The sequence below is a fragment of the Hyaena hyaena genome, unplaced genomic scaffold (genome assembly GCF_003009895.1).
Source record: "Hyaena hyaena isolate Hyena2069 unplaced genomic scaffold, ASM300989v1 scaffold_209, whole genome shotgun sequence".
NCBI classification, from domain to species: domain Eukaryota; kingdom Metazoa; phylum Chordata; class Mammalia; order Carnivora; family Hyaenidae; genus Hyaena; species Hyaena hyaena.
The window spans coordinates 2,357,653-2,382,951 of record NW_024080844.1 but is presented as its reverse complement, the minus strand read 5'-3'; the positions used below and the strand labels follow the sequence as shown (position 1 = coordinate 2,382,951).

Sequence of the window (25,299 nt, the reverse complement as noted above, 5' to 3'; positions counted from 1 at the left end):
GGAGTGGTATATAACTTGAAGGATACTGTAAAGTAGCCCTTTTTTTTCCTTCTGTCAGAAACTAAGAGGAAATCATATAAACCCATTTCGACCTTTGCCATAATATTAGTCTAAAGAGATAGAGCCTTAAAGGGGAAAGCTGGCTTGTCCCACACCCATTTCCCTTTGGGAAGCATTGAGAGGGGACTATGTCCAGGGAATAACCGGAAGTACAGTGCATGTGACCCTTGGCTGGGAGTTGCCAGTGATGAAAAAAAGCATGTGACACCCAGGAGCAGCCTATCAGTGGGCAGTATAGCTAGAAGGCAGGACCAGAACTTCCATATTTCTGATTTATATTAGGAAACTGGTAGATTCTTGCAGAGAATAAGAAAAACAATCATATTTGCACAAATATCCAGTCTAGTTGGTGGATGTGATAGAGTGATAGCGTTAAATATTAAACAAGTCATATGTTCCTATTTATTTTTTGCAAATGCATTTATCATTTTTCAAAAGTCCATTTATCAGCTAACCAATAATAGTGTCTTCCCTGCTCAGAACTGCCCCCCTAGACTCCCACCAACACGCACGCATGCACACACACACACACACACACACACACACACACACACGCAGGCTGATCTTTTTCCTACCATGTTAACGCTATGTGACTCCCACCTCCTTCATCACAGCTGCTGGGACCAGGCAGTACACATTCCACCAGTGGATACAGAAGCAGAAAAATCTAATGAGTTTGTAGCGGGAGCCAAAAGAAGATGCCACAGAGGGCAACCCTAATAGGAAATGGAGAATCTGGAAAACTTTCCCGGTCCATAGTCACGTCCTTTCCTCAGGCCTGGCCATACGTCTGGCTACTACGGGTTCAGTTCAACATGCTGTGTCTTTATAAGTCCCCCAGCCCCGTTTCTTAGCTAGGTCTGGCTCCAGTTGGTTTCTATTACTTGCAACCAAATAATAGTTTTGACATGGTGGATACCAGGTAGCATTGGCACTAGCTGCCACCGGCATTACTAAGCTAACACCCAATTTAGCCTCCCGCACACGTGACATTCTGCTCAAGTAATGGTTCAGGCTTGGGTGTTGGGCTCATGGAATCAAGCAACATGGATAACTGCTTTATTACCTTATTCATCTCAATGCCCTCATGTTTATCAATAATGCCTCTTGACCAAAGGAAGGTGAGGTTTTTTAGAGCCTTGGCAATCACGGTCCGGATTGCCTGCCTAGTCTTCAAAGCAATGACAACATCACGACCCTCATGCTCTATGAGTCCTGAAGCAAATAAAACCATCAGTAAGCACACAAAGCCATAACCATGATAATAACTAATATTTATGTAATTGTTTTTAATTTCCAAAGTGTTTACACAATATCCTTTCATTCTTGCTTCATACAGAACATGCGAGGCCAGTAGGACTAAAGTTATTTTCATCTACATTTTATGGATGAGAACATTGAAAACTGGCTTCCCCCACCAGCTAGGAGAAAATCGCTCTCTCCTCCTTATTCCCATGGCATGTTCTACATATCTCCATTAGGGAACCTACTACAGTGTGGGGTTTTGATCCTTACTTATTTGTCCCATCTTCCATATCGTATAACTTTTGTTGGATGAACACATGAACGACTTCATGAAAGACACCCCTGACTTCAGCTGGTGGAGATTTCTGAGATCAAATCACATAGCTTTTCTTCTTTAATGAACACAGGAAGTCACAAACTGGACTAGAAGACACAGCCACAATGCATCCTTTCCATCTTTGTCATCCTTAACATTGAGCAAAATGCCTGATATCCAGGGGCACCTGAGTGTCTCAGTCAGTTAGGCATCGGATTTCAGCTCAAGTCATGACCTCATGGTTCATGGGTTCAAGCTCCACGTCGGGTTCTGTGCTGACAGCTCAAAGCCTGGAGCCTGCATTGGATTCTATCTCCCTCTCTCTCTAACCCTCCCCCGGCTCACGTTCAGTCTCTCTCAAAAATAAACACTAAAAACAAACAAACAAACAAATAAATAAAAGCACAGAAATAAAAATCTGCCTATATATGTAAAGACAACAAGGGCCCTGAGGTTTCTGAGACAATGCCAAAATATTCTGACCTATTGTCTCCAATTCAAAATTTCATTCATTAGGCCATGTTCTTCTCATTTTGATTTGGAAAGTACAATCCTCATAAATCCATTTGGCATCTTAGAATGTGGCTATGAATACAAAGTGATTTTACTTTATCTCTTTTATAATAACTTCCATTTATCAACGACCTACTATCTGCCAGAGCTCTCTCCCAGGTACTTGGCACACACTCACAGCCTGTCCCCCAGCCCCTTATGAGGAAAACAGACCCAAGAAGCTTTGTACACAATCCTAGGGCTCCTGCTGTGTGCTTCAACTCAAGCAGAGTCACTAGAGATGTCAAGAGGTTGTAGCCCTACTGTCCTGAGTATCCTTGCAAGCAAAGTAAAATAAATCAAAAACACCCTTTGTCAAATGTAATTGCCTTGTGTCTATTTCTGGCAACCTTAAGGAATCTGATCTTGCCGTCTTAATCCACTCTCCACACTCCTCATTCCTTCGTCTACAATCTCATGGCCAGTACAAGACCTTCTCGAACTTTCTGCAATTGTCTATTGACATTCTCCTACTTTCCACCTAACTGCATTTTTGGCCTACCTGGCCTACTGCATGCATTCAGTAAATGCTTGTTGGATGAATAAATGAGTAATTGAAGCAAAGTATGAACTTGCCTTCCCATGGGTTAAATTATGGGATAATAACATGTGATTTCAGGAAATCAGATACTCTTACCTAGTTCTTTGATGGCATCTCGTTTGTTGGTTTCCAAAATTTCATATAATTTCTGTAAGAAGTTAAGAAAGACATTAATTTCTTATTACGCCAAGTGTGTGTCTGGCTTTAAAATCTGAGAAGAAATCACACTTAGATTATGATTCGGGGACGATGTTTAGCTCAAGCCTTCCCTCTATGCCGACACTGTTGCTTTCCGCATGCTCCTTCTCACAGAACAATGAATACTATGCAGCCAGTAGCTTACGTATCTACTGGACCTAGCATTTTGCAGAAAAGATTCATGGTTTAAATATTTATTTATTTATTTTTGAGAGAGAGGGGAGAAAAATAAAAGGCTAGAGCAATGTTTCAATCTCCTTATACTTCATGGCAGAGAGTAAATGAAGTCTGCTTAGGGACAATGAATCAAGAATTAAATACATGTGCACATTGTTAACATTATGGCAGCAGCAGAGGAATTCACACAGGAATGGTTAGTACAGGGCTGTCTCTGGGAAGTGTGGTGGTGAGCAGGGAGAGACATTTTACTTCTTGCCTTTTATTATTTTCAAGTTGTAAAATTATGCATGATTATTTTTTACCATCTTTTCTGCGTTCTCTCTTCTCTACACACACACACAAACACACATATACACAGGTACATATTTGGAGTCAAAGGCCTTATCCTTCGAGCCATGCAGAGCCACTAAATACTCTTAAGCAGAAAGTCACAAATGAAACTTGAAATAGCCCTTTTCTGAACATTACTAAATTGCAGACGGGCCTGGGATGGACAACCTGGCATGAGGGAACCTAGTTAGCAGGTGATTCACTCCATCTTCAAGTTCCTAGTATGCTTATGTCCTCATCTCCCACTTGGTACTTACCTCATGCTGCCTGGAAATAAGGAAGGTCTTGCACAATTAAACAAACAAACGAACAAACAAACAAATAGTACTACTCGGACACTTAGCACCAGCATTACCAGCATTCGCTCTCAAATCTTTGTTCTCTTGCCCTCTCTCTTCCTCCCCACTTCCGACCTACCCATTCTTTGAAGGTTCATTCAAATTTTGATTCCTGCAGGGAGCCTTTTCCAACTTGCCCTACCTCTTAGACAGGGTTACAAAGACGGACAGATCTCTAGTCCACATTAAGAAAATAAAAACAAAGAGAAAGATTGTCTTCTATGAAGATCATAAATGAGCTTGATAAAGATACCTGAAAGGGAAAGAGCAAAGACTGTTCTCTGCGGCAACTCCGCAATTCATGTAACGTAATAAACAATAGAATCCCCTTTACTTAATACAATTTATCCATTGGGTCAAACACACAGAAAAGCAGGAGCACCTAGGTGGCTTGGTCGGTTACACTTTTGACTCCTGATTTTGGCTCAGGTCATGATTTCAAGGTTTGTGAGCTCTAGCCCATTCTTTCGCTCCCTCTGACCCTCCTCTGCTCACTCTCTCTCTCAAAAAATAAACAAACAACCAAAAAATTTAAATACATGCAGAAGTGTTAAAAGATACGAATACATCCAAGCGATTGTTTTCCCAAATGACCAGTCCTTGTCTCTCACCTTATATATTGATTCTCGGCCAGAAATTTGTTTCATTAAATACTTGGTATCCTCTTGACTTTTGACATAACCTTTTGTAATACTATACATCAAGCGGAGGCGCTTTTTGATCTGCACATCTACAATATTTACCAGTAGTGGTATTATTATCTGGAACAATGAAAAGGGGGCGGAAAGCCTGAACATTTGGTAAGGAAAAGCACCCTCCAAGTCAGGCATTTTCAAAGTGTCATCTGAGGGAGAAGTGGCACTACCCAGAGACTTGTTAGACATGAAAATTCTCAGGCCCGAGCCGAAGTCAGAGTTTTAACCGACTGAGCCACCCAGGTGCCCCGAACAGAAATAGGGGTTTTAAATATAAACCTTCCTAGGCTCAAGGACCAGCTCTACTATTCACTAGCTCTGTTACCTTGAGCAAGTTACTTGCAACCTTGAGGACTCAGTCTCCTCATCTGTAAAATGAGGATAATAATACTTAAGTGCCCAAAGTCCAACGGAGCTGTTTCTCAAAATCCAATGCAGTCAAGGAGCTCCTGGGGGGCTCAGTCGGTTGAGCATCCAACTTCAGCTCAGGTCATGATCTCACAGTTCATGAGTTCGAGACCCTTATTGGGTTCTGTGCTGACAGCTCAGAGCCTGGAGCCTGCTCCACATTCTGTGTCTCCCTCTCTCATTCTGCTCCTCCCCCACTTGCACTCTGTCTCTCAAAAATAAATAAACAGTAAAAAAAAAACCAAGAATACAGTCAATCACAGAGTCACATCAGAATGCAGGACTGATGGTGAGGGACCAAGTAACAAAGGAGGAATATGAGAAGAGGAAAATAATATCATAGCAAAGGAATTATAAAAGCAGAGAAAGAAGAGATTTTTAGCTACTCTGATGGTTATGTAACTTTGGGCAGAGGGAAAGATAGTAAAGAGGATTTTTACAAAGTTTCATTCTGTGATGCACTGATCCTCCAACCCCCCTCCCTGGGCTATTCCTATGAGGATTTAAAGTAAAAATCTCCAACATTCTTCCAAGCCTTCCAATACAGGTTTCTTTTGAAAGCTACATTGTGCTGAGGACTGACTATTAAGGCAGCTGACTTTGTATTGTGGCAACACATACCTCATAGAGCTATTGTAATCATTTAATTAGATAATGTACATATAGTTCTCTGCACACTTCCTGGATCACAGTAAGTGCTCAATAGAAAAAGTTTATCCGAATTATATTAATTCCTTAAATATACTTCATTGAGATTTGTCAAAGTGTGCCAGACAGAAGCAGTAACTGGTTCATACTCTGAATAGATTTGACTTCTACAATAACACATCTTTAAATCTTTACTTCCCTCAGAGAGACATTTCCATGAAGTATTACTTCCATGGTAATTGTTTTACCTTCATCTGCATATGATCCCGGTATAAAAATGGATTATCTAAGGAAACTTCTCCCTTCCATTAAAAAAATTTCTTTTAATATTCATTTTATTTTTGAGAAAGAGCGAGCGAGCGAGACAAAGCACAAACAGGGGAGGGGCAGAGAGAGAGGGAGACACAGAATCCCAAGCAAGTTCCAGGCTCTGAGCTGTCAGCACAGAGCCTGATGCAGGGCTTGAACTCATGAACCACAAGATCGTGACCTGAGCCAAAGTCAGCTGCTTAACTGACTGAGCCACCCAAGCACTGCTCTCCCTTCCATTTTAAGGCTTAGCCTCATACTATATATCCTGATTTCTGGAATAGTCTGTGTTATGGTGGGGTTATACCTTAGGTGGACACTGGGCTCTAAACTCAGTCGTAAAGCAAAAATCACAAATAATCAAAACTACAGCTTAAAGCAGGTTTTGTATATACAACTCTGTGTAGTAACACTTGTGAACATCAAGGATTGGTAACATTGATACAGAATCAAGGAAGGAATAGTCTACTTGAGTGCAAGTCTGAGCATTCAAACAATTCTTTAAGAGGACTACTACATTTCTTGGAGAATGTAAACTAGATGGAGGAGACTAATGAATGCCTTCTGTCACCAGGGTTTACAGCAGGTTTTTTAAAAAAAGTATTAATCTTTTATAACTTCAGTACATACCAATAAACTCATTTGACAGGATAAGAATTCAACCACTCAAAAAAAAAAATACAGTGGCAAGAGAAACCACCTAAACTTTCCAAGTTAAGGGGAACCTGGGTGGCTCAGTTGGTTAAGTGTCCAACTATTGATTTTGGCTCAGGTCGAGATCTCATGGTTTGTGGGATCGATCCCTGTGTCTGGCTCCGCACTAAAAGTGCAGAGCCGGCTTGGGATTCTCACTCCCCCTCTCTCTCTGCCCATCCTTTGTTCTCTCTCTCTCTATCTTTCTCTCAAAATTAATTAATTAACTACTTAATTAGTTTTAAAAAAGGTAAAGTTCCCAAGTTAAAAGCTTGTATAAGACAACTCCATTGGAAAGAAAGACAGGAAGTTTAAGAGCTGAGAATGGAAATCTGAACGTCCACCTTCAGAATCAAAACCAGAGGCATAGAAAGAAGGAAAAGTATCTGTTGCAGAGATTGAAGGCCACAGTAAAATCAAACTCCATTAGGCAGGATACTATATAGACATGGGATGTAGAGAAAATAATTTTCATGCTTCAGCACAGTTAGAGCTGTGTGAGCAAATTTTACTAAAGCTTGGAGAACTTATTTCTGGGTCACCCTGCTTAAAGTAGCATCAACATTTTCAGTCATTCACTCAACAGATATCTATTAAGAACTTACTATGTGCTAGGCACCATCCTAGAACCGTAGGTTACATCAGTGACCAAAACAAAGGTCCCTACCTCATGGAGAGTACACACAGCACAAAGGTAATGAGTGCTGTGAGGAAAAGTTAAACCTGAAGCAGGTACAGGAGCATCAGAAACACAGGGTGAGGAGCTGGCTGGGGGAGGGGGGGCGGGTGCGGGCAGGTTGCCATTTTATACAGGCTGGTCAGGGAAAGCCTTCTATGTGAGGTAAGAGAGTGAACCAAGCAGACACCTGTAGAGACAGCATTCCAGATAAAGAGAGCTCCTTCTCTGTATCCTTCAAAATAATGAGATTTCTTAACACATTTAACAAACAGTGTATAAAAAAACAACCCCAGGGGCACCTGGGTGGCTCAGACAGTTAAGCATCTGACTTTGGCTCAGGTCATGATCTCACAGTTTCTCAGAGCCTGGAGCCTGCTTCAGATTCTGTGCCTCCCTCTCTCTCTGCCCCTCCTCAACTCATGCTCTGTTTCTCTGTCTCAGTAATAAATAAACATAAAAAATTTTTTTTAGAAACCCAATATTTAGAAGTGTGACATTTTACCTTGGTGAGGGGAATAAACCTAATTATTCTTAAATATCCTATTACTACTGTAATCTGAATAAGAACAAAGTTGTCTGGTCTCAGTTTGACAAAGTATATACAAAAGATATCAATGATTCCAAGAAGCACGATAACAAAGTCCAAAGAATTCCAATATTGATGAAAATATTTCCTTTTCAAAAGTATTATCTATTTAGAAAACAAATAGAACGTATGTTATTTCGTAGCACCTATACAGTGATGTATACTGTGATAGATCTTTATAATTAACAGTTAAATCCTTAGCTACAAATGAGTTACATTCAAAAAAGTTGAGTTTTAAGTTACTCACTTGGAATTTCAAAAGATTATTTTAAATCTCCAACATCAGGAATTATAATTTGATTCAAAATACATACAATTTATAATGAAGTTGAAATGTCAAAACCAAGCAATTAAAAAATAGCAGTAAACAGAGTCACTGCAATATTATTAACAATAAAGTATGAAAACCGTGATGCTGACAAAAGAGCTTGGAAGCATTTATCCTAACAAGTGGTTCTCCTCTTGCAACAAGGACCTAGTAAACCAAGGTGGGTTTATCCCCTTATTTATTTTTCACATCATTACAGAGAGTACTTGACAGAAACAACTATTTGTATTTTCCATCTTGATATTTGTTTCTCTTGCAAATCCTTAGAATTCTCTCCACTTTTATGATATTTATCTTACCTGATTCCAAGACCATGACTATTATACTGATTTCCTTATTAAACTCAGAAAATTCAAAAAGATTACAAAAATTCCATGATCCTATCAACTATTACAGCAAATGGCTTCTAGTATCAAGTTATTTCAATATTTTAACAAAAACAGATTCAAAATATCTGAATTATTCTTCTTATTGGATACATTTCTATTTTCAACAGTACCTTCAGTGCTGATCGAACTATGTATAAAAATACAAAATAGTAGTTTACTAACATAAGTCCGGACACATTTAACTCTCTTGCCATTGGCCATAGATGCACTATCATGGGATAAATGTATATTAATGTTATAACATGGCCTGCATATTCAAATTCTTCTGAAAATACAATGTGATATACAAAAAGCAGAAATTTATTATTTCTGAAAAAAAGAGATAAAATACAATGTTAGATCACTTTAAAAATATAACAGTTAAGATCTGAAGTTCAACATTTGTTATCACAAATTATTGACATTAATTTGAAGAAGAGTATACAAGCATAAAATAAATAAGCAAAAACCTAAAGCATACTTTCTATACACAATAATCATAATAGAAAAAGATAAAAATATTGTTCTTACTAATCTATATCAGAATGGGGAGAATTTTTTTTAAATCAAAGCTAATAGTACATAGGAAACAAGGCAAAGATGCAGACGTCAAAAGCAAGACACAAATTTAGAGAAAAACATCAGCATCATTTAAAATTAAGAACAGGAAAAAATATTCTATCCAATAATTACCATGCTGTATTTTTTTTTTTTTTTTTACTTTTTCAATCCATCCTAAGTAGAGCCTAACAAAAATAGGTTATCTGGATATATGCAAGACCCTAGGGTTTTAATTTCTTGTATTTCTCTTTAAACTTAATAAATGGAAAAAAAACCCTTTTTTAATTATTAGAATTTGTTATGAAATGTATGTCAATGCCTACTTGAAATTTAGTAGCATTAATGTTTCAGACATTTCTCATTTTGACATCTTTTGTTAGTAGAAAAGTCTGTCTTCCTGCTCTAAAAAGTATGTAACTTCACAACTTATAAAGGGAAGAGTTTATACAAGTTCAGTGAAATCTGTATCTTGTGATATTTTGGGAAATTGGTTATAGGTATTATTAAGACCATGTTGTGTTTTTCTAGTCATGGACATCAACCCCACAGCTCAGATGAAATTGAGAGAAAGTTATAGGCCATGCGTTTGTTCTTTCCCTCCTCTGCCCAGAATACCAGTAGGAACTGAAAGGAGTCCGGTTTGTAATATGACCTTAAGACATGGCAGTTAACCCTTAGAGAGTCCAAATATGACCATTCTTTTCTTCTTCTTCCTACCCACTCTGTAAACAGAAGTATCAGCAAAGTTGCCACAACAGAGTAAGGAAAGAGAAGCAAGTACTCTGCTCCATTACCACTCAATCAGTAAGAGTTGACCATATTAGTTGATTTTTCTTAATAAGGAAAATCAATGTAACCGATGCTGACAATGTATAAAAGGTCATATTTGGAAGTATATTGCTTTTAAGGTTTATAATACTTACTCATATAGAATAATAAGTGCCTTATCTTTATGATATTCCAAGAAAGTTAACATGTTTTTAAACTTTATAAGCCAACTTCTAGCTCTTGCATAAGTTGAAACATCATAAATACTCATGAATCTAACAAAGAAAAATATACATATATGTTATAATAAAAGTCAAGTGCTAGGTGTACCTGGGTAGCTCAGTTGATTGAGAACCCAACTCTTGATTTTGGCTCAGGTCATGATCTCATGGTTTGTGAGTTCTAGCACTGCATGGGGCTCTGGGCTGACAGTGTGGAGCCTGTTGGGATTCTCTCTCTCCCCCTCTCTCTTGCCCTCCCCTGCTCTTGCTTTTCCTCTCTCTCAAATTAATGAAATAAACTTAAAAATTTTTTTTTAATTTGAGCCTCTGTATCCATCCACCTAGCCACTCATGGCCATGGTGCAGGAAACTCCTCCTGCCTCTGTTCCTGGAATCATTCTTGACTTGAGGTAGAACATAATTAAAGCTTCTCCAGACTAGTTCTTTGGGATCTAGAATCAGGACATGACAAAGGATCCCCTTTGTCGTGCCTTGCCTAGCTCAAGCCTCCCCAAGGCCCTGAAGGCCCTACTCTTTCAAAACTTTAGGAACTTGAGATCTCCCAGATAGATTACCAGACTGCTGAAATGTTGGCTTTCCCCCAGACAGAAGTTCTTATCATTGTTGCCCTCACCAGCTTTGTCTTAGATCATCCATTAGCTAAGCTTTGCCAGAACTCTGACCATATATTGACACATCTCTCAGACACTTGAGTTTTTCCCATCAGATTTAACTGCATCTCTCAGCACCATCAGTGGGGTCAGTTCCTTCAAGGCCTCATCCACCTGAGGGAGCAGCCTACTGACAGTGTCCAGGCTTCCCTCCCTATCCTATCCAGTAACTTAGTAAATATGATGGAAAGGTGAGAAATTATAAATAGTATCTGAAACTACCTAAGTTCCTTTTATGACTCCCCTAGCCTCTTTTCTAATTACATTGTAGTCAGATCTTCCTCCTGAATCTCCTAATGTCACCAAAGTTATGAAACTTCAGGGTGGGGAAAATTAAACAAGTAAAATAAGTGGACGGATAGATAGATGGATGGGCAGATAGACAGGTGAGATAAATAGGTTGATCAATCTGGACATTTAACTCTCGGTTTTTAAAAATTTATTTTCCAGGGCACCTGGGTGGTTCAGTTGGTTAAGTGTCCAACTTCGGCTCAGGTCATGGTTCGTGGGTTCGAGCCCTGTGTCAGCTCTGTGCTGACAGCCAGCTCAGAGCCTGGAGCCTGTTTCGGATTCTCTGTCTCCCTCTCTCTCTGACCTTCCCCTGCTCACACTCTCTCTCTCTCTCTCTCAGAAATAAATTTTAAAAAAACATTAAAAAATTTATTTTCCATATACCAATTTGATTTTGGAAATAACAATTTAAGAAGTATTATACTTACTTTCCTTGGATGGGGCAATAGCTTTTCGTTGCACCGATTAATATCCGGGCTGCCTCTACACTGAGGGTTCCATCGTTACACTGTTTTTCAAAGCTTCTCTAAATATTTAATTTTACATAAGTATTACAAAGGACCAAAACATAAATGTAATACACTCTACTTGACCTTTACATAGCCCTCACTATTATTGTTAAATTCATCATAGAAAAGTATACTTTTACCAAAAAACTCCTGCAGCAGGAAATAAATTCCATTCAATTTAAATAGTTACTGAATATTCATTTTTTTTTTTTTTTGCAAAGTACTATCCTGGGTGTAAGAAAAGATACAAAGTTTCCTAGCTTCAGAAACTCAAAATCTACACAACTGAAAGAGTTTTCCTCAGTTATATAAATAGTGTCATACTGTCATCTTTCTGTAGCAGGACAGTGAAAGTATTAATTCAAAGGTTAACTAATCATCTCAACCTCTTAAGGAACTACCAAGAGAGAAAAGTAAATTGTGTTCCTTTTTCCACTTTTTTGCCAGGTTTATTGCGATATAATTGACATATAATATTGTGTAGGTTTAAGGTGTACAATGTGTACAAGGTGTACAATGTAATGATTTGATATATGCATACATATTGCAAAAAATGTATGTGCCATAATAAGATTAGATAACATATCCATCCCTCAGATAATTACAACTTTTGTGTGTGTGACTGTGCATGATGTCAGATCCACTCTCTCAGCAACTTTCAAGTATGTAATACGGATTTGTATAGTCACCACACTGTATATTAGAGCCCCAGAACTTATTCATCTTATAACTGAAAGTCTGTACACTTGAATATCTCCTTCATTTCCCCCACCTCCTAGCCCTGGAAACCACCACTTCACTCTGTTTCTGAGTTTGGATTTTTTTTTTAGATTCACACACGAGTAAAATCATAAAGTATTTGTCTTTTTCTGTCTGTCTTATTTTACATAGCATAATGTCCTCAAGGTCCATTCAGGTATTCACAAATGGCAGGATTTCTTTCTGTTTTATGGTTGAATAATATTCCATTATATACAAATAAACATTTATCTATAGATAATAGATAGATAAACATTTTCTTTATTTATCCATCTGTGGACACTTAGGCTGTTTCCATGTCTTGGCTATTGTAAATAATACTGAAAGAAACATGGGAGTCCAGAGAGCTCTTTGAGATCCTATTATCATTTCCTTCTGACATATACCCAGAGTGAGGTTGCTGGGATATATGGGAGTTATGAATAGCTAAAATCAAAAGTACAGTGAGGTTGCTTATCTTAAAAAAAAAAAAAACCCTCTTAGTTTCATTGATTTTTCTATTGTCTTTCTAGTCTCCATTTCATTTATTTCTGCTTAAGTTCCTTCTACTAACTTTATTAAAATGGGCCCAAGAACAAATTCTTCTTTTTCCTAATTTCTTGATGTGTAAAGTTAGGTTATTTGAGATCTTTCTTTTTCCTTAATGTAGGCATTTATCACTATAAATTTCCCTCTTAAAACTGTTTTTGCTGTACCCTATAAGTTTTGATATATTGTGTTTTCATCTTCATTTGTCTCAAGATATTTTCTGATTTCCCTTTTGATTTCTTCTTTGACCCCACTGTTTTTTTAGGAGTGTGTGATCTAATTTCCATGTTTTTGTGAAGTTTTCCATTTTCTTCCTGTTACTGATTTCTAGTTTTATACCATTTATGCTATTTTATACCATTTAGTTCTAGTTTTATATCATCTTTATAATGATATAAAGAAAAGATACTTGATATGATTTCAATCTTCTTAGATTTGGTAAGCCTTGCTTTGTGACCCAACATATGATCTATCCTGGAGAAATTTCCCAAACAAATTTGAGGATGGAAACTTTTTTTTAATATGCAGTCCCTGTTAACATTCTGTGGAGCAAAGCAAATGGTTTTTGGAACTCACTAAGGAAAATCCTGTAGGACCTGAGGAACCATTGCAGGGTTTAAGCAGGAAGGTGGTATAGTCCTGTTTGTCTTTTAGATAAGTCACTATGATTTGGCCGTGGAAATATTGGGGGCAGAGAGACCAGTTGAAGCTTATTATTCAGGCAATAAGTTATAATTTCCTAAATTAATAAACACAAGAATGGAAAGAGGCATAGTTGACAGATATTTAGAAGGTAAGATTGATAGAGCTTGGAGAGACAGAGAGAAAGAGGACTGACCTGAGTGATCACATCAGGTAATGAGCCCATTCACTGAGACTAGGAATATAAGACCCAGTTTGAGATGAGTTCAATGTGGACTTAGGTGCCAGCGATATGTCTAAGAAATGTCTAGCCACAGGTGAATTTAGGAGTCCAAAGAGATGGTAGTGAGAGTTTTGGAAAGAAGAATATAGATTTGAGGAGCATCCTTGGATAGTATTAAAGCTATGAGCATAACTAAGAACAAAGAAGGAGAGATTATAAGGTAAGAATGATGGACAGAGTTGTTCTGAGGAAAACATTAAAGAGATAAAAAGAAAGAGAGGAGCTCATGAAAGAGACCAAAAAGGAAAATCAAAAACAGGGAGGAATGCCAGAGGGCATTCTCAGGAAAGCCATTAAAAGACAACATGGAGTGGGCTACTACGTGGGATTGTTGGCTTAAACAAGTAAATGTGGTAGGTCATTATAACAACAGCCCCAATGTATCCATGGCTTCCTGTGTCCATGCCCCTTTGCAACTGACACTACTGCTTCTCCTAAGAGATGGAGTCCACTTCTTCACTCATTGACTCTGGCTAGCTTTGTGATTTGCTTTAACTAACAGAATGGGAGTAAAAATGATGTTATTCAAATTCCAGAACATGGGATTTAGAGACCTTGCTGTTTCTTCTCTCACCTTGTTGGGACCTAGAAACTACCATGCTGGTGAAGAAGCCCAGTCCACTCTACTGCAAGATAGAAGGCCATATGGAAGACACCCAAAGTGCTCTGAAAGAAAACCAGCATCAACTGCTAAATCTGTGATGAGACCATTCACAACCCCAGTGAACTATGAGATTACCACAGACACATGAGTGCTCCCAGCCAAGACCAATGACAGAATCATCCAGACTTCCAATCCAGAGAACTGTGAGAAATAATAAATCATTGTTTTAAGCCAGTAAATTTGGGGGTGTTTTGATATACCTCAAAGGCTAGCCAAAACAGAAATCAGTACCAATTATTCAAAGCCTCCATAACAAAGGGCTAAAACATGTGACATTAGCTTTGGGACTTAGGGGTGAGTAGAGTGACAGACAAGTGCAAAAACTGGTATTGGAGGTGGGAGGGAGGTAGCTGTGCTACAAAGAGTCACCACAATTGGCTATACTGTCACCTGAGGCCACTTAGAAGGTGGAAAATGTGCTCAATTAACTTATGAATCTGGCTGCTAAGAATATTTCTAGGTTTCTAATATTCTAGAAATATTAAAACTGTCAACTTTTTAAATTTTTAAATTTTTTTTATTATTTGAGAGAGAGAGAAAGAGTGAGTGGAGGAGAGAGACCGAGGAAGAGAGAAAGAATCTTAAGCTGGCTGGACACTCAGTGCAGAGCCTGATGCAGGGCTCGATCCCACAACACTGGGATCATGACCTGAGCCAAAATCAAGAGTCAGACATTCAACACACTGAGACACTTAGGCACCCCTAAAACTATCAACTTTTAAAGCTACTTATGATAAAGTATGGGAAGAGCAAGAGAAACCAAAGAGAAGAAATTAACAAAAAGACTCCCTGATTTACCAGGTTGAAAACTAAACTTATTACTCATCTGCAGTCTCTCCAGCTGGCAAAAGATCTAAAATAAAGATCAAATCTAGTGTGCTGACAGTAAAATGTAGCCTCAAGTTCAAGATCAAATCAAGGGTGTGCCTAAAGACTCTTTTGTTAAGACCACTGAAAGACTAAAGCTGGTTCTCAGTCTATCCTCTCAAGCAGACTAAAGCCTTTCTCTGACTCTTATGACATATGGCCTATCTGAAAAGGAATTGCAAAGTGGAGTGGACTATAATCAGATTGATTGAAAATACACAAGTTTTTAAGGAGATTGTACCAGGTTGGATAAAAGAGACAGAAACTATTCCAAACGAATAGAAGCCTCCCAAGTTTCTACTGACAGAAATCAGGCTGAGAAGGCCAGTCAGCTACAAACATAGATTATTTCCTATGGAAATGTAAAGGATGAGGTGCACTGGTTCATATGCCCAGTGGGATTTCAGAATTTCCATGGACCAGTGATTAATCAGTACTTCCTGTTCTTCCCCTTCTTGATCAGAAGTGTCTGTTGATCAGCACTAAATGGTGGGGAGTGGGAGGGGACAAATAATGTGTTTCTTAGTTCTTAGGTCTCCAGATCAAGAGGAATCGTTCCTAGAGCAAATGCAGATCATGAGACACAGTCTATCACCATAATAAGATGAAGCTTGGTGTGGAGGGTGCAGGGGGGTGGGTCTTAGAAAAGAATGAGTGTATTTTGTTTGTAGGAGGTATATAAATATTTTCTTAATATAATATATATATTAATTATATATTACATATATAATTATATATATTTTATAATATAAAATAATATAAATATTTTCTTCTCTTTTTCTTTTTCTTATAATTATATGAGAAGATGGATGTTAGCTAAACCTATTGTGATAATCTTTTCAGAATATATGTAAATCAAACCATCACAACTCTATGCATTAAACTTATACAGCAATGTATGTCAATTATTACTCAATAAAACTGGATGGGGGGAAACATCCAAGAAAAAACAAATAAAAATATGGTCACAATTCTTTGCATCTCCTGCCATTGAGAGGTTGAGTCTATGGCCCCAACTCTTTTAAATTAACATTTATTTACAAGTCTGGTAATAGGGTACTAACTCTGGCTGTATGCCTCAGTTTACTTTTATGTAGCCTCTTATTCTTCAGCTCACATGATAATCTCAGGGTGGTATTCAAAGTGGAAAGTGGAAGCTGTAAATCTTCTCAAAGCCTAGGCTCCAGAACATTCCCAAAGTCACTTCTAACACATTGGTCAAAACAGGTCACAAGAATGCCCAAATTCAATGAGGTGGGGGAGTTGGGGGAGGGATATAGGCACCACTTCTTCATAGGAGGCTCTATAAAAAAATTATGACCATACTCTACTGCTCTGGGTAAGAAACTTTCAAACTCTGGAAATATTTTAAATTAAGTTTAGAAATGTTTAAAAGAAGGAAAATATAGTATTAATATTTTTGTATTAAGAAGTATCGGGGCGCCTGGGTGGCTCAGTCTGTTAAGTGTCCGACTTCGGCTCAGGTCATGATCTCACTGTTCATGGATTCTAGCCCCACGTTGGGCTCTGTGCTGACAGCTAGCTCAGAGCCTGGAGACTGCTTTGGATTCTGTGTCTCCCTCTCTCTCTGACCCTCCCCTGCTCATGCTGTCTCTCTCTCTCTCTCTCTCAGAAGTAATTTTGTTTAAAAAAAGAAGTATTTTCTTCAACAGATAAAAATAAGAGAAGAAGGAATTTTTAGATTAAAAGATACTCAAAGGACTTATCCATTAATTACAATGCGGAAACTGTATTGGAATTCAATTTAAAAATATAAACTGTGAAAATACTCATTGATCAGATTAATGAGACAGTTGAAAATTTGACCATTGACTCAATGTTTGATGTTATTATTAATTTCTAGGTACAATATTAATATTTTACTATATTTTTAAAAGACTTTAAAATTTAGAGATACTTACCAAAATATATACAGATAAAATAATATGATATCTGGGATTTGTTTCCAAATGATACAAAAGGTAGGGTAGAGAATGAGGTTGTAGATGGGGCAAGGTTGGTCATGTTGGTTTTTATGGTTGGGTCATGGGTACATAGGGATTCATTACAGTATTATATCTACTTCTGTATATGTTAGAAGTTCCTCATAATAATAAGTTTTAAAATAAAAAAGATAGGCTTGGCTTAATAAATATATGAGCATGTTTTTGTGTCCTTGTTTGTAATAGAGATAAAATGTGTCCAATTGGAATGTAACCTCAACTTAAGATGTGCAAGTTGATAAGCTGATTTTACCTAGTAGTCTTCCTTATTTTTAATATAAATAATATATACCATAATAATACATACATTTAAAAATAGAATCTTCTTTATATTAAACCATTTAAAACTTAAATCTTAAATACTTTAAGAGAATTTTTGGCTCATTAAATATATTTTAATTTACTAAATTTATAAGAGTTAAATAACCACTTAAGAGAACGTTATATAAAAGACACTCAAGTACATTAAATTTATAAGAGCAGTTTCAAATATTTGAAGATATTTAGTTAAATAGGTATGTAAATAGCACCAAACATTATTTAAAATCCCCTCAAAAGCGAACTGCCAAAAATTACAAGACATAGAACAGAATAACAAAATTTGTGACTTCAACTTAAAGCCTAGGACATTTATTGTTATTTTTAACTTCCGTAAATCAAACAAATTTTAACAACTAATATGCTATCAAAACTGAAAAAAATAGGGGCACCTGGGTGGCTGTCAGTTAAGCATCCAACTTCGGCTCAGGTCCTGATCTCACAGTTTGTAAGTTCAAACCCCGTGTTGGGTTCTGTGCTGACAGCTCAGAGCCTGGAGCCTGCTTTGGATGCTGTGTCTCCCTCTCTCTCTGCCCCTCCCCCACTCACACTCTGTCTATATCTCTCAAAAATGAATAAATGTTAAAAAAAATTTTTAACTGAAAAAATATTTTTTTCTAGTCACCTGAAAGCCCTAAGTAAGAATTGAAAGCATTGCAAGAATTAAAATAAACAAAAAGTGGATTATGTGAACTGTACCAACCATTTGTATTATAGCCACATGCAGTCTGGCTTCTTCTATTAAAACTTCTTCTGTTGGGGATTCCTCCTTTTTGTTATCATGTGAAACATGGGAGAACTGAACAGTATCAGACTAAGTTTAAAAACATAAAGAGATAAAGTTAAAAATAAGCTAAAATAAGCAGCTAAAATAAGCACTTCACTCAGCAAAGATTCCGATAACTCAAATCAGAACTGCTAAAATGGAGGGCTATGTATCACAGGGTATACTCTCCCCATGAGAAATGCTGCTTTTAATTGTGGTAAAGTAATTATGCATTCGGGGAGATTTACAAGTCAGATTCTCCCCCAAACCTGTCTTTGCTTGACTGCTCTCTGAAGCAACCTGTGCTTTCTGCTTTTTATAGTAATTGAGGACAGATGGCTCAGCTCCTCAAGCGGTCAGAAACATCAGCTTTAGCAGAGGCCGTACACAGTTTGCCAGGCAGCCAGTGTGTAAAAACACCTGTTCTCCCGTATTGGCAAATAAAGCTAAATTACCAAGACCTTCTCTTTAGAGAGAATTCAAAGAAGTTTTTCACCCAGATATAAAAGCTAGTAAATATATACCCCTCTCCACAGTTTTCTGATATTTTATTAGCAGAATCGAGTTTTTTTTTTTTTTATAATAAACTAAATCAAGAGAGGAAGACCCAGGAGAGAAAGGAGGACTTTTTTTTTTTTTCTTTTTTGGCCAGGTATCAACTCACAGGAATGATGTATTCAATCTTTGTTTTCTCTTCTACTAAGGTCCAATTAACATTTGTCAACATTTTTTCTGTTTTAAATAGTGTTATTGTGTTCTGTATTATCTCCTGAATGTGCTTGATGGCATTTTGCATGGCCATTTGCCTTGGGAGGGAAATAGCACACAAACCTGTGAGGAAGAAAAGCAAGGATCTTAATATAAGACAGCAAAGACTCCAAGAGGCAAAACCCTGCAAGATGTAGTGAAATCTTGCCGGCGTGGTCAATCACCTGGACAGTCAAACCAGAGTGTGCTTAAATAAAGCAAGGACCACATTTGGTCCAAAATTTTCCAGAAAATTACTCAACTCTCTGTTTCTCCTGGCTGTATAACTCCATTTTGACTCAATTGCTAAGAAATGCTTTATCCGTTCCCTCTCATTCCCTTTAGCTAGAGACGTGACTTGCTACTTCAGGGCACCCAACCAGTGTTTCTCAAAGTATAGAAAACTACTTGTGTCTTCTACAGGTGGGAAGGCTGCCTATTAAACTGTGCAAATTCCCAGGCTCCAACCCACACCTAGAGAATCAGATTGGAAATTGCATTTTAACAAGTTCTCTAGCTGATTCTTTTATAAAATTTAAAAAATTTAAAATATAGAGGTCACTACAACAGAGATCCCTCAAATTTAATACAGCCGTTTCCTGGCCAGAAAATCCACATGTCTCAAAACTTGTAGCCATTTGTATTTTCTTGAGGTATGAAATTGAAGGTACAGCTATGAGGCCCACTCACCAAAAAGAAGCATTTAATTAATGAATGAGCTTTGCCTGCCCACTTGGAATTCCATTTCAGTAAAACTGTTCTTTTTTTATAAGCACATATGAAATGTTCCATAAAGAATTAAAATGAGTCCTAAATGTTTAGTTAACTTTACTGCATTCTTTATGGGACACTGTATGTACTGACAGTATTTGAAATTTCTGGTATCCCAAAGGTCTGGAGGCATATCCCTCTTGATTCACTATGGCCCAGAGCAAAGATGCATTTGTCCATAGGCTGAAGTTAGAAGTTGTCAGTTTTGGATTCAAAGCTGTATGGCTGAGACCATACAGGAAGAATTTTTTTTTTTTTTTCATTTGCCTAATTACATTCCTATGATGGAGCAACAACTATTTTCCGGTTGCTCTGGGGAAACGTGAGTATATGTGGACCACTTGGTGGCACTAATACTTTTGAATGAATTCTCTGTGTGTGTTTAAGATGATCTGTGTTTAAAATGTGTTTAAGAGTGTGAGGAGGGAACCTGCTGAAGCCTTTGACTAGACAAAAGTAGTTGGTTTGAAACTCTTACTGATAAAACTCAATTCTGTCAAGCGTTAACTGTGTGCCTCACAGTACTTCTAGAAAGGATGAGCATAGATATTACAAGGAGAAAGTATTTACCATATACTTTTGTTTTATAATGAAAATTCTGAAGCTTAACTACTACAATAAACATTTTTGTGAGGCACCTGGGAGGGTCTTTAAGTTGGTTAAGAATCTGACTCTTGATTTCAGCTCAGGTCGTGATCTCATGGTTGTGAGATCGAGCCCTGCATTGGGCTCTGCACTGAGACAGAAGCCTGCTTAAGATTCTCTCTCCCTTTCTCTCTACCCTACCCCACTTGCATGCATGTATGCTCGCGCTCTCTCTCTCTATCTTTCTCTCTCTCTCAAAATAAATAAATATTTTTAAATTGTAAGGGAAGAAAAAAAGGAGAAAAAAATATTACCATGACAGTAAAACCCCTTGTTAATCTTGCCTTTGAGTATCAGAGTAGGAGGAATCACAAGAAAAGAAGTATGGGAGAAATCCAGATGTGATATCCTAAGCAAAGAAAATGCAGTGGGTCTGGATCCCTGAGAGTCAAAAGAAATTGGCGAGAAGGGAGGTGTGAGAAAGCCTTCAAAGATCAAATTAACCTCAGTCATGCTCCATCATAGGCTTTTGCTGACGAAGCATATATCTCCACTGAGAGCAAGAAAAAATCCATAACTAGGGGGAAAGAAGAGCTACCAAAAATCTGCCCCATTTACTAGCCCAGTTCACACATTGGAGCCCTTGGCTTTGAGGGGGGCTGCACAGGAAGTTCTGCTATAGTGCTGGTGGGGCGCTGTTTTAGGAATGGCAAGACTGTGCTTAAGACACAAGCTAAGAGGTAAAGTCTCTCATGGGCACAATAGGGTAAATTCACCAGGCTATTGCCCTGTTTAGAAGAATTCGCCTTCAATATCGTCCTTCCATTGACCTCTCATTAGTTCCAAGCTCATTAGTTCCATAGCTTTCCAAGATACCTTCCAATGACTAGCTTTGTTTATCAAGGAAATTGGTATTTAGAGGTGATTACTCTGAATAATGATCACAATTATTTCAGACATAGAAAGAAATCATCCTCTTTATTAATGAATTAATTGATTTTCTGCTTGATCCACATGCTCTTGTGAGTGCAGTGTATCTCCAGTAAGTCTGATCAATTTTAGATACCCTGAAAGGATCATCCTTTGCACTCACTTAGCTGAGGACCAGGCCATGGGATACTGAGTGATACTAAGGCCCTATTTGAAGACTTTGTGTAATCCCATCCAGCCTTCTCCTTCCCTACTTGACTGTACTGCCACCAACCATCTTATCCTAGATTTCTCTATTGACTATGTGTCTATTTGTGACTTTATCAAATTTACGCACTTTATTATCAATGGCCTCAAATGTCTTCTGGAAATAGGCAACTGTAGCAGAGCCTGCTGATTATCCCCCAATATCCATTTGCTTTTCTTTTTTGTACAACCTTAAAACCTTCTTTTTTTTTTCTTTACATTTATCAGGCCATGCATTCATAGGGAATGGGTTCCAGCAGCTCAGGCTCCTTTCCACTAGTTCTCAGAAAGTGTGCTTCTTTGGGTGGGACAAGCTGGCTCTTCAGTTGAACCCAACTGGATTTCTTCTTCTTTCAATCATTTTCTTATACACTCTTCAAGAAGCTATCTCGGCTCTTTAAGTGCTTAATATGTTCAATACATACATTAATTCTCTTGGCAAGAATCTTGCCCTTAACTTGTTTGTTTATAACAATGCCAACAGTATGCTGGGTAACATTGTAGACTCTTCCAGTTTTTCGACGGTAACACTTGTGGGGCATTCCTTTTCGAACAGTTTTCATTCCTTATATCTACAACATCACCTTTCTTGTAGATTTGCAAAGGAACAACTCCATTTTCTAAAAGGCCTAGAGAACATAGAGAGGTTGCCTCTCTGCTTTTCCTTTGTGTTGGTCATTTTGACGAATTGCTGGAAGATGTTGGTTCCAGCCAAAGGACTCCCAATATCCATTTCCCCCTTCTTCCTTTACCATAGAATCTCAAGTCTTGGCTGAGCACATGGCCAGCCACAGCTCCACCATTATCCCTACAATATCCCAGGTAGGGATAATATTTTATAGCTTCTCTTAACCATGTGTGACCACATGACCAAATTATGGTCAATGGGATGTGAGTGGTGATGATATATACAATTTCTGGATTGTACCCTTAAAAGGAAGCTGCTGACCTTCCCTTTTCACCCATCTCCCCATTTTCTCTCTCTAGTTGGTTGGATTGAATATATAGTGGTTATGAGTCAGCTTCTACCCTGCAGACAAGGGCAACATTCCAGGGAGAGGAGGAACAACAAAATAGAAGGATGCTGATCTCTGGACAACCTTGGGAAGCAGAATCGTCCCAGTCTTTTAGACAATTTGATGGAGAGGAAAAGAAAGTCCTCTATCTTGTTTAAGCCACCATGAATGTGGTTTCTGTTACTCTGGCTAAACCAATATTCCAATTAATACAGCATCTATAAATAATGAATGAATGGAAATGAATGATTTCATAATCAATTCCTTGAGCTCCTTAAGAAAGGTCCCCATGATTCTCAACAATAATCTATTTGCATTATTCTCTCCAGTTAATTAATGAAAGATAAATATACCTTACCTAATGTCCTGGCTGAACGAGTCATCATGTATGAATTTATTCCCATAGTCATTAGTGATATTACCTGTACATACAATATAAACTAAAAAACAAAATACATAAGTAGTTAGAGTGAGAGAGAGAGAGCGAGAGAGAGAGAGAGAGAGAGAGAAAGAAAGAAAGAAAGAAAGAAAGAAAGAAAGAAAGAAAGAAAAATTTCTCCAAAGGGAATCATTGTTCAATTAACCACCAGCAAAATTCTATCTTAATCCACATTTTTAAATCCTGCTTTGGATAGATAATTTGGATAGATAATAGAAATTAAGGCGGAAGGGTTGTTTTGTGGACACTGCTTGAATATAATATACTGGAGCAGAAATTAGTTTTCAATGTGAATGAGAAAACATTTTGTAATTTCTGGGAGGGATAAGAACACTGATCAAAGAGTCTCCACTGTTGCTGCTTTCAGCAGCAGCCATGCAAAGCCAGGAGGATGGTAGGCATCACAGGCACCACTATGGAGCCTGCAGGGTTGGGGAGAAACCCCAGCAATAGCAGGCAGTAGTGACCACAGTGAGGATGGGAAAGTGCGTCTGCCACCAGCATTTACTATGGCTGCTCAGGAGGCTCGGGGCCGGCAGGAACTGTCATGGGGTCTGGAGAGACACCTCACAGGAGCCGAAACACAACCACATTTTCAGGTCTTGGCTCTGCCATTTTAATTAGCCATGTAATTTGGGGTCCATTGACTTAATCACTCTGAGATTCAGTGTCCTTCACTAGAAAATGGAGTCAACAACAGTATGTCCTCTGGAGAGTGTTTCCCAAACTTGACTGATAACACTAAGCACTGAAAGTGCTTCTAAAAGATATCAACTTCCAGGTTTCTTCCCTGCAGATTCTGATTGTATAGGTCTGGGGTGGCACGTAAGGGATTCATGTAACATCAAGTGGATTTGAGAAACACTATAAGCAATACTCAAATGCTAGTTAGCATTTTGTTGACTTGGTTTTAGCCTAATTCCTTGCACAAAAGAAAATTGAAGGAGCTCATGTTGCTGATGATACTTTTCCTTTGGGGCACGAAAGGACCCAAGGTCTGCAAAATTACAGGTTTGTTTGAACTCTAAATTAATTACCAGATGATGGCCATAGATATAAAGTACAAATCCTCAGGAAAGATGGTGAGGAATATAGTAGTCCATTTTGAAAAAGCACTTCTGGGAGTTAGTACACCTGAGTTCTTTCCCTAACATGCTATTTTATTTGTTTTGATTTCTCTACATGGAAGATGAGGAGGGTGATAACTGATCCTTCAAAGAAGATATTTTTAAAATATTGTACTTCTGGAACAGGAGAAAAATGACAAAGAAGAGAAAATCCTGAGCTGGAAATTAGCCAATATCAAGAAACTCCGTATATTTACCTGAAGATTCAAGTTCCTTAGGAGGTGGACAGGTATTCTTAATTCACATTATTCAAGTGCATTTTTCCCTCCCAGAAGCGGGGTTGGAATTCATCTGACTGGGAGGTGGTGGGGGTATCCTGGGGATTGCTAGCAACTTCTAGTAACTTCTCCAGCTAACTCACACAGTACTATTACAAATAACAAGGGGCCCTAACACTCTCAGCAGATGTACTGGGGTCTTTGGATCTTTCCTGGAGTCTCAGTACCATAGATACTACCACCACCATATTGTCCAGAAATCTATCCTCAACTGGAAATTGAGGTTCCACAAATCTGGAGAACTTGCCCAAGGTCACCCAGCCTGCGACTGGGGGGTGGGGGTGGGGGCAGGATTCAATCTCAAGGTCATCTGACTTCCACACCCTTAAACCATTACTTGACTACTAGTTCCTTTCATACTATCAACGTAAATAAACTTTCCTCTGAAATTTCCTTTCTTCTTAAAAGAATGCATTTTTCAAATCTAATTTTAATTTTTAAAAATTTTTAAAAATATTTATTTTTTGAGCAAATCAGAGAACTCTAGATGCTGGCAAGGATGTGGAGAAACGGGCACCCTCCTACACTGTTGGTGGGAATGTAAACTGGTACAGCCCCTCTGGAAAACAGTGTGGAGGTTCCTCAGGAAACTAACAATAGAACTCCCCTATGACCCAGCAATAGCACTGCTAGGAATTTACCCAAGGGATACAGAAATGCTGATGCATAGGAGCACATGGACCCCAATGTTCATAGCAGCACTCTCCACAATAGCTAAAACATGGAAAGAGCCTAGGTGTCCATCAACGGACGAATGGATCAAGAAGATGTGGTTTATCTATACCATGGAATACTACATGGCAATGAGAAAGAATGAAATCTGGCCATGTGTAGC

At 38.1% G+C, this 25,299-nt stretch overlaps 1 protein-coding gene across 1 annotated transcript in view; it reads right to left on the bottom strand.

The window, feature by feature from the left end:
- Nucleotides 1-25,299, bottom strand: part of SLC9C2 (solute carrier family 9 member C2 (putative)) — an 83,902-nt gene that overhangs the window by 23,702 nt on the left and 34,901 nt on the right. Inside the window, exons 10-19 of the mRNA XM_039242365.1 lie at nucleotides 22,979-23,060; nucleotides 18,990-19,156; nucleotides 18,263-18,373; nucleotides 11,415-11,512; nucleotides 9,959-10,078; nucleotides 8,606-8,804; nucleotides 7,695-7,883; nucleotides 4,372-4,521; nucleotides 2,811-2,862; nucleotides 1,127-1,275 (exon numbers count right to left, since the gene is read on the bottom strand). Coding sequence (XP_039098296.1) covers nucleotides 1,127-1,275; nucleotides 2,811-2,862; nucleotides 4,372-4,521; nucleotides 7,695-7,883; nucleotides 8,606-8,804; nucleotides 9,959-10,078; nucleotides 11,415-11,512; nucleotides 18,263-18,373; nucleotides 18,990-19,156; nucleotides 22,979-23,060 — 1,317 coding nt within the window. The remainder of the gene's footprint in view (nucleotides 1-1,126; nucleotides 1,276-2,810; nucleotides 2,863-4,371; nucleotides 4,522-7,694; nucleotides 7,884-8,605; nucleotides 8,805-9,958; nucleotides 10,079-11,414; nucleotides 11,513-18,262; nucleotides 18,374-18,989; nucleotides 19,157-22,978; nucleotides 23,061-25,299) is intronic.